Source organism: Netta rufina, assembly GCF_964035555.1.
Source record: "Netta rufina genome assembly, chromosome: 4".
NCBI lineage: Eukaryota > Metazoa > Chordata > Aves > Anseriformes > Anatidae > Netta > Netta rufina.
Genome location: NC_140127.1, coordinates 34,790,083 through 34,808,781, shown reverse-complemented (window position 1 = coordinate 34,808,781; position 18,699 = coordinate 34,790,083). Strand labels below are relative to the sequence as shown.

Genomic DNA, 18,699 nt, shown 5'->3' with positions numbered 1-18,699 from the left:
ATTCTGCCATGAAGCCAATACCTACTTGAATGACAAATAGTGCTGGATTTAATAAAACAAAATACAAGAATATGAATTGCCTTTTCAATGCGCGTGCAAAAAAAAGTGACATCATGACATTTAATTACTCTATAAGAAAATGACTAGTAACCAAACTAATAATACTATATAATATCAGCTCCCTGAGGAAATACAAACTATGGGGTAAGTACAGCTAATTGAATGGTATCATAACCTGAACACTTCTGCAATAATCCCTGAGTAGCTTCTCATCTGGGTAACTCAGAGACCTAATTTCACAAATGCATTTTTTTAAAAGAGATAAGAAAACTCATTCTGCAAAGAACCACCACTGAAATCATGTCAGCTCCAAGCAGAATATTCTATTCTCATCTGTAGCAGGCTACTCAGTTATTACTGTTTTCTTTCCCTTATGTACTCACAGCTACTAATCATCTGCATCCAAATACGATGGCTGTAGTCTATACAACTGACACTTCAAATATTTAGCTTTGAAGATTAATGAACATCAGATTATATCCAACCTCTAGGACAGGGACCAGGCTGAAAGTCAAAGAACTTCAGATTTGATTACACAATAAGTACTCACATTTATTGATTCTCTTCTAAGGCAAACAACAATTTTTACAACAAGCACCTATTTAACTTCATACTCCCAAGCATATACAGATGACTTCCATTCGCAAATAAAATACTCACATTCATGTATGCGTACTATTAGATGTTAATATCTTGTACCAGTTCTTTTCAGTTCCCTCACTCAATAGAGTAAGACTAACATCTCATTCTTTTAAAATTTTCCTCTATTCCTGGCTGCATCATTAATCAATGGAATTAATAAGGATATGATGATTTAAATCAGTTGAAAATATAATGTAAATGTTAGACATCATTCACGTACATATAAATACTGGAATATGTGTTTGTATGTATGTACACATACACATTCCCATATATGCATATTCGTGTACACATACACCCCTATACATATATATCTATTCCTGTATATATGTATATATCCCAAGAGGAAGAAGGCATCTGACTCCTTCAGTTCACTATCAAATTAGACTACACCATTATAAATAAGTGAAGAAAAAATATTATCATACAATTTACAAGCTGTGCCTATTTGTTCTAAAATCAAAAATAGTGTGTTCAGAATTTAACACATGACACCATTAATACTTATGTAATTTTATACAATGCCAACTCAACATCTGCTCTTACAATTTTTCTGCACTCAAAACTTGCAATTTAATATTTCACCCTCTGAAAATACAAAGTGCAAGGAATACATCTGTCTTTTTCTCAGTGATCCCTCAAAACAAATCCTATGCTTTCTCTCAGTTCCTTGATTTTTTCCACCTCTCCCTATGGAAATAAAATATTTGCAAAAGACAGATGCTAAGGATTTAGTGGAACTTTACCCTGGACAGTGAGAAATGCACCTTGTTTTCTCTTTCCTTACCAATGTTACTACAAAGCTTTTCTTCTGGAAGTTTCTAATATTTAACACCAGGAAAATCAAATTCTCCCCCCTCCTCTAAACATTTCTAAGTGTATTTAATAACTTCACTTATATACTTTTCAATAGGATTGAATGCTTAAAGATATGTAAGTATTCAACAGTTTTTGCTTAACACATCTTAAAGGTAGGTAATGTTAAAAAAAAAAAAAAAAAAAAAAGTTTGGCAGTGGCATGGCAAACAGTTGTGAGTCACACTCTGTATGAGTCCTTAAAGATATATAGGAATGTTTGCTTTTATTTGCCATTTTATAATTTTATGTTACAGTAACTGAAGAACCATGTGAAAAGGTTGCAAAAAAATGAAAAATAAAAAAAAATCCAGCAACTTTAATCATTTTATTCTACTGAGGATCAGATAACCTAATTAAGCATATTTCACTCAAAATGAAAATGGCTTGGTTATGACTGGCTGGGCTTTAAGCAAGTGTTATCTTATCTACTGGGAAACTGAATCTAGCTTAGCTTCAATTCCTGGAATAAAACTGGAATAAATAATCAAACAGATTATTCCCAAGCATGTAGATAAAACATGAAAATGTATGACAACCAATGCCAATACATCAAGAGTGAATGTCATCAGACCAAACTTCTTTTTAAGTTAGTAAAGTTTTTCTCACTGTCATAACTTCCTCGTAAAGCATTAGGGAAGCATAGTTCACCTGTAACTACTGATAGGTGAGTGCAAATGGGTTGGGAAATCCTATAGATACACACTGGTTATCAGTAATTCACTGTCAGAACAGAAAAAGGCACTCAGTAAGTTGCCACCGGTCCCTGTCCTAGGTACAGTATAATACTTAGCATTTTTTATTAAGGATCTCTATTGCAGAATCAAAAGATTATTACATGTTCAAATGATATCAAACTGGGAAGAAAACAAAGCATGTTGAAAGACAACGTCAGAAGTCAAAAACAATCTTGACAATTTCTAGTAACTATCTACAAAATGCTCAGTGCAAAAATTAACAAACAAAACGTATTTTTAACAGGCAGGAATAACTGGTGATCCCAGAATGGCAAACAGAATAGCTAATTAACAGTTCTTCAGAAAAGAATTTAGAAATTACTGAAGTTCATGAACTGAATATGAGAATGCAACTTATGCTAAAATGAACAATGTGGATGTTATACATGAAAATACAAATAACCGCGCAACTTGGAAGAAAAGTAGTTCACTCCATTTTATCTATCACTGGGGTATGAACTCCAATTTTAAAACTGAATCCAGTTCTGGGTGTTGCAGGCAAGATATGACAGATACAACTCCAGTTCAGAGGAAACAGCATGAATGACTACCAGTCTAGAAGACATGAGGAAATATTACGTTGGGATTTTTCAGCTGTAAGAGAACATGGGAGGAAACAAATAAATAAATAAAGTCACAACAAAAGCTTACGGATTTTATATGTTTCATGTCCAAGTCTTTCCTGGGGAAAGGGGAAGGTAGGCCATTATTCAAAACATACCCATTCTGTCAGCCATTTACTAGAATTGCATTATTTACACAAAATATTTCAGTTTCTGTGGATTTTTTTTCCCTGAGAAAAGCCATTCTAGGTGAGAAATTGAGCATAAGCTGTGCTCAGGGTTGGGAACATTTTCAACCCATGAAGTAACACCTCTAAACAAAAAAATAATGACCGTGCAAATCACATTTGAATAAATGGTTAGGAGAAAAAGTGTATTCAGTAATTAACACTGGAAGATAGGTTTTATTCAGTTGCTTGAGTCTCTTGATATAATACAAAGATAGGAAGATCTTTTTCATACACATCTTGTTATACACAACACAACCCCTCTGCCATTAAAGGTAATGTATTATTTTTAAAATATGGAAACAAAGGTAACAGTTACCTTAATTAATACCTTATATCACTTTCAGAGATTCACAGTCTGAAGATACACAAATGGAGAAATGGAGCTTAAGGTAAGGTATAAAGCTGAAGCAAACATCACTGTGGCAGTCATATACAAATATCATGTGATCCTCAGGTAAGAGAAACAGAAGATTTTTTAAAGAGTACAAAAAAAATGTAGTCTGTTTTATCCAAGTGTAAGTTTTCCATCATTGAGGCAGGATTAAACTAAATTATATGTTCATACCTCTTTTAAGTCAAACTAGTTTGTATAAAAACAGATGCCACTCTACTTAACCACCTGTGGCCTGAAGCAGCATTACCAGTCCTTGTCAAAAATACACAAAAGGAAATACATTTAACACAGAGGACCTCTGTGCTAAATGGATGTTCCCTTTAAACTTAGGCTTTGGTTTTCATCTGACTGAATACTTCCAAATGTTCATGGAAAGTAAACAGGGAAAATTGGTCTATGAATAATTACAGACTTTGTCTACTTGCTACTCCAAAAATAAGAATTGAAATAGCTTTTAAACTTCTTTTAAATTATGGTTGCAAACCAATTTTACACAGAAATACAGTGCCCTTTAACAAAACACAAATTACCAAATAAGACCATCTTAATGCTGACACAACGTAGTGTTATGAGCTCAGTGACTTACCTTGTTCCTCACTGATGAGACCCGCGTGTGCGTGTGCTTGTGCTCGTCTTTTCCCGCCATCAGTTTTTATTAGTTGAGCAGTGTTAAAGCATCGTTCATGAAAGTAATTCCTTAACCATTCATCCTCAGGGTCATTGAAACAGTAGGCCAAGTTAAGCTGGTTATCATACACCTCCCCATAGTGCCCTTTAAAAACAAAAAATAGTCAAAATGCTAGTTTTCATCAGCTTTCACAAAGCTTACACATTACGGCAATCACGAGATAATGAAAATGAAGGAGTATTTATATATCCAGCACACAAATACTACCAAGTTCTCCTACATAAAAAGGAAATATGATAAAGGGAAAATGACAACCTTCCAAATTAGGCATAAATGAAAAGTTAGTCTAGCAAAACTGCAATGAATTGCTATCACGTGTTTACAAACACAAAACTTAGTTCAATAAAACACACAAAACCTCTATAAGACTCATTTAAAGACAGAAGCCAGAGTGAGCAAAAAGACCCACACATACAGTTTCTACTGGAGAAGTGTTTGAAGCACTGAGACCTGAAAAGACACTGAATGCTTTCAAAACAGGTCTGAGGTAGCAACCATGATGATGTAGATAAAGAACCAAAGAGAGCACTCTGCAAGTGCCCCCCACTAATTTCATACCATTTAAAATATTTAAAATAAGACTAACAAGAAATGTTTTGAGTTTTCTATCTACTTTCCCATTTTTATTACATTATCACTCTCTCAAATTAAGGACCAACTGCATTTTTACATCTTGGCCTGAAAAAGACAGTCCACCAAGGTATTGCTCTCAGTAAACAGGGAAAGCAGAGAAGATTTAGACTCTCAGCTCTCCTTTACAATCTGAAGAAAAAAACACATTTAGTTCCCACTCTAGCAGCCAGCTAAATGAATACATACTACTCCTCATATTTATAAAAACAGTGCGAGTCCCACCTCTAAGTAGCATTAAAAAATTATCAACAAATACATTATTTACAATTTAAAATTACAAAATGAGAGTGCCTATGTAATTTATTTCTCTCGCATATAAAACAAAACAAAAACAACCACAAAACCAAAACCACATGAGATTATTCAAAAGGCCTATTAATTTCGATTAGAGAACTTAAACTTACCTGGTAACTCTTATAATAGTGCTACTCCCTACGGGTATTGAAGAATATGTTCCCTACGTGATGCTGAAGAATCTATGAGATAAGAGAGCATAGCACGTATCTACATGTATATGTTTCACTGTTAAACTTACTTCTGGTACACTAAATGATTTTTCTTTCCAAACTCTGCTTATGTTAGATGTGAATGTAAATAATTCATTAAAATTCCATTGCAATTTTGGTTAGTTTCTTATTGTGTTTGTGGCTGTGAAGCACAGCCTGTTCTTAAAAACAATTCTCATGTAGTTGGGTAAAGAAGGAGTTAAGAACCACAAGTGCTGCTGCAGGTAAGAGAATGTTTGGATAAGCCAGATGTGTGAACAGAACGGCTTTGCTTTCGGGAGTTCTGCAATTTGTAAGCTTTGCTCAACAAAGAGAGAAAAGGGGAAAAAGAAATAAAAAAAGCTTCTCTTACTCCTGATCTGGAGCACCACACAGAAATAAACACGCACACAAAAATACATTAATACATTGATTTCAATGCAGGCATGATCTCACTCGAAGTCCAGATCTTTTCAAAGCACTTTAGATCTATGACATTGTATCAAAAACATTTTTATCAGAGGATGCAGTTATTTTTTTTTTCTTTTTATTTTTTAATCTACAGGAAAAATTGGGGAAAATCCAACTTTCCAGAAGGACTAATTTCATGACTGTAAATTCTATCATCAATATGAATCCCTTGCATTGTTTAGAACACACAGTGGTAATTACTCAGAAAAGTTGTCTAAACCACACAGAGGAGTGCTTCCTCAGCCTCATCTGCAGTATGTTCTGTCTCAAAAACTTCAAGTTTCTATTCAAATATATGTAAGTAACATAAAACCCTCATTCATCCCTCATGACATCCCTCATGTCATTGTGACTAAGTTCTTTGACTTCAGAATGTCTTGAAAAAGCCCTTCACTGTGCTTTGTGATGCAGTAAAAACTTTATTCTTCTGAAGGAATTCCTTTACCACCAAATCACATTTGCAGTCTTCAACAGGTTTATCTAATATTTGTTTCTTCTCCATTTTTATCTATTCTGCCCATTTTGGAGAACATCTACTTAATCTTCTGCATCTCTCTGAAATCAAGCTGAAATGGCTTTGCCTCCATTCTTGAGCACTCGCTTTTTTGTCTTCTGGTTTATGAACTAATCCCTCTCCTTCAATGGTAAGCAATGGTTTGGACTTAATATACAAGGATAGCTGTGCGTGTGAGTGTGTATTGCTGTGCGTGTGCTCATATGCATGTATATAAAAACATAAATACATGTGTGTGCGTATAAGAGTTGAGATATATAATTGGGATACACCCAACATAACCACTTCAGACATAGCTATATGTTTCCTAGAGTCCCTTTCCAGTTGGTGAAGAAAAGCAGATACTGCCTGGCTCTGATTTTCATCCCAATTTAAATATCCATTGTGGCACAAGATCATCTCCAAAGTAGAAAGCAGAGGTTCCCATGATGATTACAAGCACACAAACATAACCACTTAAACACGATAAATATAAAAGCTAATTATAATCACTAACTTAATCTAAGGTAATAATAATACACATCAGATATTGATTACAGCAGAGTGAAAATGAACTTAGAGGATATCAACAAATGCTTACGATAACACAGCAAAAGGAAAGAATTAGATTGTCATTGGGGAAGAACACTAGATACAAATTTGTTGCCTTTGAAATCTTTGCTACGATGTACCAAGGCACTAATGCTACATAAAATTATGCAAATAACTTCAGGTAGTGCCCTACAAATCTCAGGAGATGGAACTGACCTGAGGCGGACTATTGCTACTGCCACAGCTTTGATTGAATGAACTTTAATGTGACCCTCCGATGACTATCCTGCCGGTGAATAACAATGAGAAGTGCACAAAGACAACCATTTCTCTGTAATTGTCTTGGACAGTGGCTGACCAGATACGCTGGTGTCACAAGAAAATAAACCCCAAAAGATAGATGTTTAAAAGCCGTATTGTCTTCTGGATTCAAAGTCTCTCTGATTTACAAATCAAGAAATTCACTGAGATTATTCTGACAGTGGCAAAGCCAGTATGTCAGACTTAGCGAAAGTGAACTTTTATCTCCCCAGGAGAACAAAAATATTAGAATAGGTAAATACTGTCTTCTACAGAATCTCCCATAGGTAACTCAGTCATTAAAGCTTTGACCCCTCTGATTTTGTACAGTAAGTTCTCTGCATCTGCTAATAGATTACACGTAGAGAAATTTTTTATGTATATATTGATGTAAAAAAAAAAATCTGCACCACTTATCAGAGAGATAACGACACCACTGGAATATGATACCAAATGAACAGAAAGAACTCTGAGTCACACAAGCAATTGTAAAACAGTTCCTGCAAGACAAACTGTTCTTAAATGAGTAAAAAATTAAGAATGCACACAAATAAAGGTTCAAATGGTGTTCTCATTAATCTTTTGAAAATTACATCTAGTCCATGGAAGGTGAATCCAGGTTTCCCAGAAGACACGGGATTGAGAGAATGCTGTAAAGAGCAGCAGAACGGCTGCCCAAAATGGCAGCTGAGCAGAACAAACCAAACTTGATGGAGCAGATGGTGAAGTCTGATATTTTGTGGTTTTGGACATAACTTAAAATCCACTGAGAACACACCTTATAAGCAATTAGCCAGTGTAACATTTTTTCAATGCCAAATTACCAAATTTAAGGCAGTAATAATAATTCACAAAAATTGTGTTCAATTGTTTTTTAAAACAAAACGTCATCCCACGCTGCAATATTTATTTTGTACATTTTTGAACGTTTTCATCACAGAATTATAGAAAATTTACTTTCCACTTTGATTTGTACTTTTCAAAATATTTTATTTTCATTGTCCTTTGCAGTGGAAAACAAAACAAATCATGTTGAAAGTGGGTATCTATGCACAAAAGGAAAATATTCCTATCAAACTTTACTGGTATCTTTTTGTTGAAAAGAGATTTAAAAATCTCTTTTCTGCTTAGGGTTTATATATATGTATATATATATGTATATATATATAAATATATGGTTTAAACATTAAACCCTGTATATTAAACACATACAGGATTTCCTGCTCTGCATCAGAATCTCTTCAGGTGCATCTCAACTGACACGTAAGGATCTTTTCTTGTCATGCTTGAGCCATAGCCCCTGGTCAGCCCATTGAATAATATCTTGGTTTGTTCTTGGGCTATTATCAAGAACCCTTGGCAAGCAAAGGAGTGCATGGAGCAGATCACTCAGCTCTGCTTGTTGGCTGTGTTCAGCCAGACAACTGTTGAGTAGTGCAATGCACAGGGATAGTGAGGTGGAGGCTGAGTAGGAGTAACAGAATTGGTATGAAAGAAAAGAAACATACAGAAGATCTGCAAGCTGTGCTACTGTGAGTGGTTTAGTACAACTGCTGCCACATCTGTCTGTATGATCTCCTTTGTGACAGGATGTAGGAGATGAATTGAAAAGAAGTACAAGAGTGATCTTTAGAATGGAGATGAAAACAACATCCTGAAGAGATCCTGGCTTGGCATTTTCCCTGAAGAAGATGCCGTTGTTAACAGAAAACAGAACTTGTACTTCAGAAACTCACCTTTAAAATACAGGTATCAGAAATAAATATTTCAACATCTATCTCTGGCTGAATATTTTCTACCAAAGGAACCACCAGTCAGTCATTTGTTCCTGCCAGACAAAGGCTGTAGGGAAACTTTTCAACAGCTGATAACACTCCTCTTCCACTTCAGTTACTTGCTTTTAGTGAGTATGACTTAATTATAACTGACCATTCACTCTTGAAGACATGTCAAGGAACGGCCTAAGATCATTTAAGTCACTAGGAGCCATTTCTGATGTCTGAAAAAGACATCATCACTACTGGAAGTTTCATTTTTCTCTTGCCAGAGAGATCAATACCTGTGACTCAGTAGCAAGACTGCTGATGCTGTGAAGAATTCATATACGGAAAGATCCAGGATGGAGGCTCTTGGACTGATAAGGAGCACGAACAGCAACAGAAATAAACTAATAGTTTATTTCTACCTAAATTCATACATAGCAAAGAATCAGTCCCATTTTGTCCCATGGTTCGGGACAACCATGCCTCTACTAATGCAGCTAGAAGACCACACTTTGATTTCCTTTTTTTTTTTTTCTTCCTAGAAGTTTTTCCATAAGCCACACTCAGTGAGTGAAAACACACAAATGCAAATGAAGAAAGGTTGCTATGGGGTAGCATGCTGACACACAATCAAATTGCATGCAGAGCCTCCGTTTCTTAGATATCGTGAAGCAGGGCACACGCAGGGTGCAATCCCCTCCACCCCTCCCTAACGCTGCTAAGTACCTAAGCAGAATATACTCAAAGCACAATCTACACAAAGATGCTGGGAAATGGTCAGGATATAATTTTATCAAGTAATAATAAAGCTCCCTAATGATAGCAACATAAGACAATTCAACGGGTAATCTGGGACACTAAAAGGGGACTCCAAGCCACTGGAATGAAAACACGCCACTTAAATTAGAGGCACTCAGGCACTACTTAAAATGCAGAAATGCTGCCTCTGTTGAAGTCAGCTGGCTATATTTTGAGGTCTGGCTTCTTTCCAGAGCAGAATCATTTCACTTTCTGTAAGCTAATTGCAAGAACAATAAATTCCTCCACTGGTCTCTATCAACTGCTAGCTTTTCTCTTGTGAAACAGTATTAAGTAGATAAGGACAAATCTGCTTGGAAAACAAAAGTATTCCTTTGCCCATATACCCCCAAAACCACAGAGAAACTACCTCCACCAAGCAAATATTAGAGGAGGGTTTGGTATGTTTATCCTTTTTCTCTTCTCTCTTTTTTTTTTTTAAATGCACAATCACTTTTTTTTCCTTCTCTCCACAATAGCATGGGTAATACAGTTATTGCAATGTTTCAAGCCCAGCCTAAGGCATAAGCGTGAAATCTTACAGAAAAAGCATTTCACTGTAAAATGCTAAACTCTATTTTCAACCTTTAGTGCCTCAGACATAGAAAGATTTTCTAGTGTGAACACATCAAATACTCATGCTTTCTTCACATACTTTAGGAAAAGTCATCTTTTACAACAACAACAAATGATAATTCATGCTGTCAAAAGTTTGCTTGCTGAAGTGAGGAAAAAAAGCACTGTTAGCAGCTCCTCCTAATTGTTTGTGTCTGATATTCCCTAGAATGCAGGTCAGCAGCTTGTAGCACGCGCGCAGATTTAGCATTTGACATACCACAAAGGCAGTGCAGGCTCTAAGAAAGGCAGGTTGTAATTCCTATTATTCACTAGCTGCCCCAACGATCAGCTAATAAGCGGTGTCTTGCCCCTTTGAAGGCACGTCCATGCTGACTATTAGCTCTACACGCTGGATTTGCCACAGAGAACAGTCATCTGCTACCACGGTGCTGACTGCTCCATACACATCGCAGCCACTCACCTGGGGAACTTCCCATTTCTGCTCCCCTGTGCCAGCAAAGGAAAGCCAACGGCTGAGAGGAGCCTTCCTTTAATTGCTCCTGAGCTGTAACTTGCCTTCTGTCCCTTTCATCTGGTGGGGCCAGAACACAGGTAAACCAGCCCACGCTGGCAAGCACTGATCATATGAGCTCTTCGTGGCCTGGATTAGTCACCATCGGTAAGGATTCAATTAGGGTTCAGCCCCACATTTAATACACAGTTCAGATGTGATCTGAAGAGCAAAGCTTTACAAGCCCTTTTAGAATAAAACTAGGACTGGTGACCCCTAATTTGACAAACACTAGATTTGGCACACCATCCCTGACAGGCTGCTGACCCCAGTCTAAAATACTAGATTGCACTGTTCAGTGTCAATCTGCATAGCAACATCCTTTTTTTTTTTTTTTTTTGGCTCAGTGCTAACTAAATAAAGGTAGCTAGGCAATAATTTGAGGAGATGATTCAAAAAGCTTAGTGAGATTTTTAGGTACAAGCCTAACAAGTAAATTAGTAATGCATTTTAAAACAGTAAGACAGACTGTAGACACCAAGTAACAATTTGAAAAATCAGTTATATGGTAAAAGGTGTGCAAACAGCAGTTTAAAGCTTCTGATTTCACTTCTAAGTATTATTATCTGAGGAAAGGCAACACTCATCATCATAATAAACTCTTCTCCCAAACAGGCATGAAATCAGGTGCTGTTCAAAAACTCCAAGAGGTGAATTTCCTTTCTTCCTGCTGTTTCCCTACAACCCACCCAAACATGCAGAGATCTAGGGTCAAATTTTATCTGCATCTTAGACAGACAAAATGGATAAAATTAATTCTATTTATCCAGTGCACTTCTGTAGGGTATGGTCATCATTTGTTCTCAGCATGTCAGCAGCCAAAAGATACTTGGTTAGCAATCCTCGTTTTCAGATCAGGACGGGACTGTGGCTTCAAACTCTCTCTCCTGCTAACTTTCAGAACAGTCCCGAGTAGGGACTAGGGAGCTGTGGCTCTTCAAAAGGACAGTAATAACAACCTACTGACATTGGTATGCCTTTAAAGGACAATTATAATTTTAAGTGAAATTACTCTGGGCAGTAAAACCAGGCAGGCAATTGGGCAGGCTATTTGATGGCCTCAAAATATATATTTTCTTTTTGAAAAAAGACATTTTCAACAACATGTATTAAGAAATAATGGCGTACATCAGATGCTGAGCTATGTAGATTACTTTGGCATTTATCCTGCAATTTTCTTTAAAAAAAAAACAAAACAAAACCTAAAAATATACATATTTAAACAGGTAAATGCCTTCCCCTCCCTGCCCCCCCCTTTTTTTTTTAAACTACGGGGACCAAAACTAGTAAAGTAGAGGTTAGTACATGATAACAAATGATGATAAAGAAATAATTAGAAACAACTCTACTCTGAAGTCAGAAACATTTACATTACTTGCATCGAAGACAACCAAAGAGGAATGCAGTCAACAAGTATTGCCAATATTTCTGCAGGGCTCTTTGTTTGTTTTTGGAGGGGTAGGTTGGGGTGTAATGCTGTACCTAGGGCAAAATAAGTCTGTCAGTTATGAAAATGAAAACAGAGAGAACATTCACTGCTGTTTCCAAAGCTTAATGGTATGGACAACATAACATTGGTAAACAGTCACAATTTTTTAAATGAAGAAATAATGAGCATAATTGCTCTTTGATATTAACTTCCACATCCTAATGGACTGCCTTGATACATCCTGCCAAAGCAAACAATTTATGTCCATCATTGCAGAGTCTAAAATTACAGACTATCAGCAAAAAGGAAAGATTTACATATCCCACCAATAAATATGGAAAGTGGATCAACAAATACCTAACTTTCTCTACGTAACAACTCTGAAACTCTAAACTTTGGAGCAGCAGTTCTAAGCAAAACTCACAACGAGACAGCAACACTGTGATACAAAAACATCAGGTGAGAAAGCTAAAGAACAAAAGGGAAAGCTTTTTCCCGACATCAGTAATGTTTCATTTTCCACTTAGCACCTCAGGTTAAAATAAATAAATAAATAAATCTCTTCATGAAGTTTAAATTTATCAAAGAACGTACAAGTCATACAGATTTTTTTCATACCTTTACACCTGCAATCTCTTCACCACAACTGTTAGCTCAGGACAGCATACTTGAGACAGGTATGTTTTCAGCTAGCCTAATATTACTGACATCAGCCACATTGTAAAACTCTCACTGTTCACTGCCCCAAATGTTACTTTAAATGCTTTAAGCCGTATTTGGCTTGAACTGTAGTGGCTGAGGAGCAAACACAGGTCAGCTGCTGTTATGACTGCTATGCCGTAGTAAGTTGCAGCTGAAGGATGAAGCCAACTGCTGAACACCTTTTAAATGGTTTCAGCTGAAGTTGTCATGAGATTGTAAACCAGAGCTCCAACCAGTTTGATTAGAATCAGACAGCAACTGGATTAGTGGAACTCCTAAATTAGTATTTGATGAGCTGTGTAATCCATATGTTATCTTCACAGCACTACTAGCTCCAACAAGCTGTGATACAAATAGCATCCACCCCTTTGTCTGCCTCACTTAAAACAAAGATTTGTGGAAAGGTTTACACTGAAACTGGCAAAAAATCAAAACTCTCGCTATCCTGATCTTGCAATTCAGTCCAAATGTGTTGCTTGAACACTTGCCAACTCCATTGGCACATTCTCATTACTTTCTTTGCTTTCATTTTAACCAACTTGAACAGGCAAAGTGTGGAAATACTCTCTTCCAGAGACAAGACACAATCAGTCAGCTGATGGGCAGTATCCCATCTCTCACAGAGCCCAGCATACAATGACTGCCAATTTCAGTGAGAGAAAGGGCCTCTGCTTTCCACAGGGGCAAAATCAGCACAGTCAGCACCTTGCCTCTCTGGGAGGGAATTCCCCACCTCTATTGGCAAACAGCAGTTAATAATACAGAAAGAGATCTTGCACTGAAGGAACACAAAATATGTGTTCCTTCCACAAAAGATGATCTCCTTGAGCATCTGCTGGAAGCAGGTCCATCAAGAGGTGCCTTAACTACCACTTTTCGAACACCAATGTATTGGCACAATGCTTACGTACGGCAGAGTAGTCTGGGAGCAAAACCCTTTCATACTCCTGCGAACAACATGGGTCTGTGTTCAGGTTGTAGTCATACTCAAGATAAACTTGAATATTTCCTCCTATCACAGGCTGGCCAGGATTGTACTGAATTAAATAAAGAAACACAACTTTTTGCTTTTAGACTAAACATAAACTAAACATGTTAAATGAGTGGAAAGCTGTCTTTTCTAAAATTAAGTTTTCTGTTCCTAAATTTCAGCAAGAAAGCTTAGGTCCCAAACTCTCAAGCTTTATTTTAGATTTTCCTCTTTATAGCAATCAAAATGTAACTTGAAACAAGCCAACTATAATGAAATCAACTCTGCTATGAAACAGAATTGTAGTTAGAGCTTTACCTGCCTCCATTCCTTACAATTATTCCAAGGGAGAAAAACAGAGTAAGTTATGTTACTATTTACAGTAAAGCAAAATGATAAATATAAGTGCTCAGTAAATAGTAAGCAACAGAAAAAATACAGTAATTTGGAGTTATGTCTTCACTAATATTTAGTAATTCACAGGTGGCATGTTACATCTATGTGCTGTATTTTATTTGACATGTTCACAATCCTTTTTAAGTCAGTCACAAATCCAAACAGTTAGCAGACAGTGTATTTAATAAAACCAGATTTATAAAACTATTACTGTTTGAAACAGCATTTCACCTATTAAATTTTTCTAATACAAAACCAGCTAGTCAAATCAATAGAGAAAGAAAAACAACAAATAATGAAACTGTGAGAAAACATTTGAGGTGTTATCAAAGCTATAAATATATTAAACAGTTCTGATATTATAATGCACTCTCCGTGTGTTTTTTTTTTTTTCCCCTCTCCAGAAAACCTCTCCCGATATCTGCAGTTCCTAATCATTTATTCTATAAATACAGCTTAGTTGACTAAGGCTGAAATGTGCTAAGATGCAGTAACGTTTCAAATTCATACATGAAACAATTTGGAAGCTTCCCCCAGGCATTGGCGGCTGCGGCTCCCGCTGCTCTGCTACCCACAATCCCCCCATTTACCTGCTCGCTGGGCTGCCTCAGCCCTGGTCAGGAAGTGGTAAAGCTGATCCAGCTTATCAGGCTGCTCCTCCAGGGACTTCTGCTGCCATATGGCTGACCCAGGCCCTGCAGCCTCCCTCAAGGCATTCCACTTCTGTATCAGAGTGAAGAGCTCGGAGAAGGACTTGTGATAACCCTGTCGCAGCATGTCTATGCAGATGTTCTCCTTGTATGAATTCCTGTTACTGGGAATAAGAAAGACGGATTTTAAGCCTTTAAACCTGCATTCTGTTCTCCACCTTACCAAATAATTACAGATACTAAAACAGCTTTCAAGATGAGACCTCTGCAGTTCACCAGCAGGGAAGGGGTATATTTTTCCCTTCTCAGAAATCATTCTACCAAAATACAATTACAAATATCCTACCCTAGGGAAGTAAACATGGGAATAGTGAATAAATATCCAAATATATATTGCAAACATGTTCAGAATATACTGACATTTTTAGCTGGTACTGTTAAAAAAAAAAAAAAAAAAAAAAAGGTCGACTGATGGGAAAAAAGATATGTTTACATCAGTTTATGAAAACACAAATTCTTAGTTTGCTTTAAAACACTGCAGAGAGGAAAAGATGAAACATCCTACATGTCAAAACAATGTATACATTCAATAGTTTTGCTGTAGGATACAGTGGCTTGGTTTAATACGTCAAACAAATCCTGTGTCAGAAACACAGTTGTTAAATGTTATTTTGCTTCTCTTTAGCATATAACTTCAGCTGGGACTAGTTCACATCCTAATTTTAAAATCAAGCGATGCAATGATGAATTTACATCAAAATTATCCAATTCATAAACTCTGAAAAGATATACTAATCCAAAAGTTGTACAATCAAATATTCTCAAGAGTTAATATATCTTTTTAGATATTATTTATGGAAATAATCAAAATATTTCTTTTATTCAGCATGAAATGATTATTGTGTCCCAACCTGGAGAAAGCTGAGTTCAATGGGACTACCTGAAACACTGAAGCGTAAACGTAAATGTTTGCAGGAGCAGCTATCTAGTTTGGGAAAACAAACCCTCATCCCAGTAAAAAGACAAGGACCTAAATGTGGTAATTTTAATTTGTATATTCCACTTAAGTTTTCTATTTGTTTTTAAGACTGTCTTTTAAGACAGTCTTATTTAACTACTATTTCTTAGAGGCATTAAAATAAATATGGAATTGTGAAAACTGAGATTTGCAGTGTATGCAAGAAATTCAGATGACCTCATGCTGAACAATAGCCCAATTAGAATAGTATTTCTAGCCTAAGAAGAACTACTGCAGTTCTTTAACAATCCTAATTAGAATTGAGATTATGTAAAAAAAAAAAAAAAAAAAAGTCTTAGCTAGATGTCAGTCAAGTAAATGGTAATCTGAGGTGCAAGAACTAAAGAATCTGCATTATTTCAAGTTTAATATCATTATAAAAGAAAAAGCTATTAATTACTCCATAAATTCACATTAATCCTTCATTTGTATTTCTTACATTTTAGTTGCAGAACTGAACACAAAAAACATTACACAATTCTAAAAGGTACATGATATGACATAGACTAAAATACTGAGTGTATTTTTTAATGTATACGTATTTCAATATTGAAAAATGCAGTGTTTACGTGTACAAGAGAAAAAAACATAACTATTCTGTACCAGAAAAACATTTGCAAAATTTATCTTAGAAAAGTAAATGAGAAGTATCTTTAATCATTTACACTATATTTGGCACATACCAGGTTCTCAGTATACAGCTTCAAAATACCATGCAGATATTATATTAATAAGGTACAATATATTATCTACTCTGTATATGGAATGCTTTTTTCTTTTTAAAAATTCTTTTTAAAATGTGTTTTTTTAACAACAAAAAAATATATATATGTAAAAAATTCCTAGCATCTTCAAAAGGCCTAGGACTGAATCCTACAGTAATATCACCCAAAGCATTGGAAAAAATTCTAAATAGCAGACGTACATACATGCATCTTTATTTATCTATATGTGGTCTATACATTAGTATATGTGTGCATGCATTATATGATCAGATGTGTTAGAAGCAAAGAAGAAAGTAATTAGCTGCTAAAACATCTTAATAGTAACTGAACAAAACATCATTCCGTTCATTTTTAACACTCAATGCACAGTACCAATATTTGTATAAATACAAAAACTGTGTCTGTGTAAGATGTTACTTGTTGTGGATTAACGCACTTGATGTCAAAGCACATTTTCTGCACAAGACAGCATTATTAATGAACCAATACAGGAAAACAACAAATGCAGGAAAATTTCTGTTTAAAAATTAGTTTCACCATTCTTTTTTAACAAAAGGCCACGCAACTTAATATATTAATTGAAATAATGCTGAAGTTACCAAATGTACAGAGCACATTTCTTCTTTGCCAAAGATAACTGTGTTGATAACTCTTAAGCAATGAAACTATCTTGTGTATAGCCACTCAAATTTTAGAGGCATAAAGATAAAAGTTATCTCACAAAGCTATAATTAAAAGCAGGCAATACACAAAGAGACAAACAATACATTTGTTTCTTTAAATTACTACAACACATCAGCCACAAGTGCCTGATCACATGAAAGATACAGAAAGGCCAGAAATGAACGATAGTATGGGGATGAATGTTATTAGTGACACCTAAGAGAGAGCTTAACACTGCAACCGATTTCTGAAATTGGTTCAGTTATCCGAGTGGATCCAGATGGAAACACCAGGCTTCTTTCTCCAACAAGCAGTCCTTTTGAACAGAGGAGCGGTGTCAGTGACAGAAGAAAACTGAAAAGTTCTTAAAATATCTTTCAGTATCTTGAAATAAATTATAAGTCCTCAATCCTCAAAATCCTTTTCGTACTGCTTTTTATAATATTGTGCAGCATGTAAAATAAGAGATTAAACACAATGCCTCATGTTTTACATTACTGCACATTACTTTATTCCTAACATCAGTATCAAAAATGGATACCCAATTAAATGTATGTGATTTATTTTATAAAATCCAACTGCTAACTTTATGGTTCTAGTACATTAATAAACTAGTTTATGCTGAGCCTTTTGAACCTTACTACCACATGTATTAATTATGATATATTACTAAAACAGCAAGTTTATTTTTCTACATCGCGTCCACGCCGATTTTAGGTTTCCTTTGAACAATTATGTTACTCCGGGAAGCAAAATGAAAAAAGACTGGCCTTTCATTTGGTTGAAGCGGAGCCGTTCAGGAGGTTTAATGGTCTCTGGGGGCATCTACTGGAAAACTGGAAAACTGCAGGCCGGACAAGTTAATCAGGCAGCTGTCAGCGCGGTACGGCGCGGCGCAGAACAAAGGGAAGGCGCAGCACGGAGCCTGTTCGCGGGGCGCAGCCCGAGCAGGGCGCAGGACAAGAGCCCGGCTCCGCTGCCTGCGCTGCCTCCCGCTGCTCGCTGCCCCAAAAGCACGGTGCCAGAAACATGCCTGCACTGCGCGCAAGCAAGCAATTAAGCTAATCAGATTATAAGGAGTGCATAGCTGGGTAATGTTCCCCGTGTTTCATTTTGAAATTGAACTGTAAGGTGAATATAGACCTGAAGTCCTCTTTCCCCTTTGAACGACCATATGCGCATGTTGGGAGAAAGATTTCAAATGCACCTGTAAAGACATCTTATTAATAACAACAATATCTGTTTTTATGATCAAACAGAAGCAAATAAATCTAAACCAGCAGATTATTTATTTTTAAATCGTGAAAGCAACAGATGAAAGCCGATACTTAACGCAAACACAGAGGAACAGCG

At 36.1% G+C, this 18,699-nt stretch overlaps 1 protein-coding gene across 1 annotated transcript in view; it reads right to left on the bottom strand.

Annotated features, from left to right (window-relative positions):
* Positions 1-18,699, bottom strand: part of TTC29 (tetratricopeptide repeat domain 29) — a gene marked incomplete at both ends in the record, with an annotated part of 119,303 nt that overhangs the window by 85,958 nt on the left and 14,646 nt on the right. Inside the window, 2 exons of the mRNA XM_084285767.1 lie at positions 4,068-4,253; positions 14,881-15,104. Coding sequence (XP_084141893.1) covers positions 4,068-4,253; positions 14,881-15,104 — 410 coding nt within the window. The remainder of the gene's footprint in view (positions 1-4,067; positions 4,254-14,880; positions 15,105-18,699) is intronic.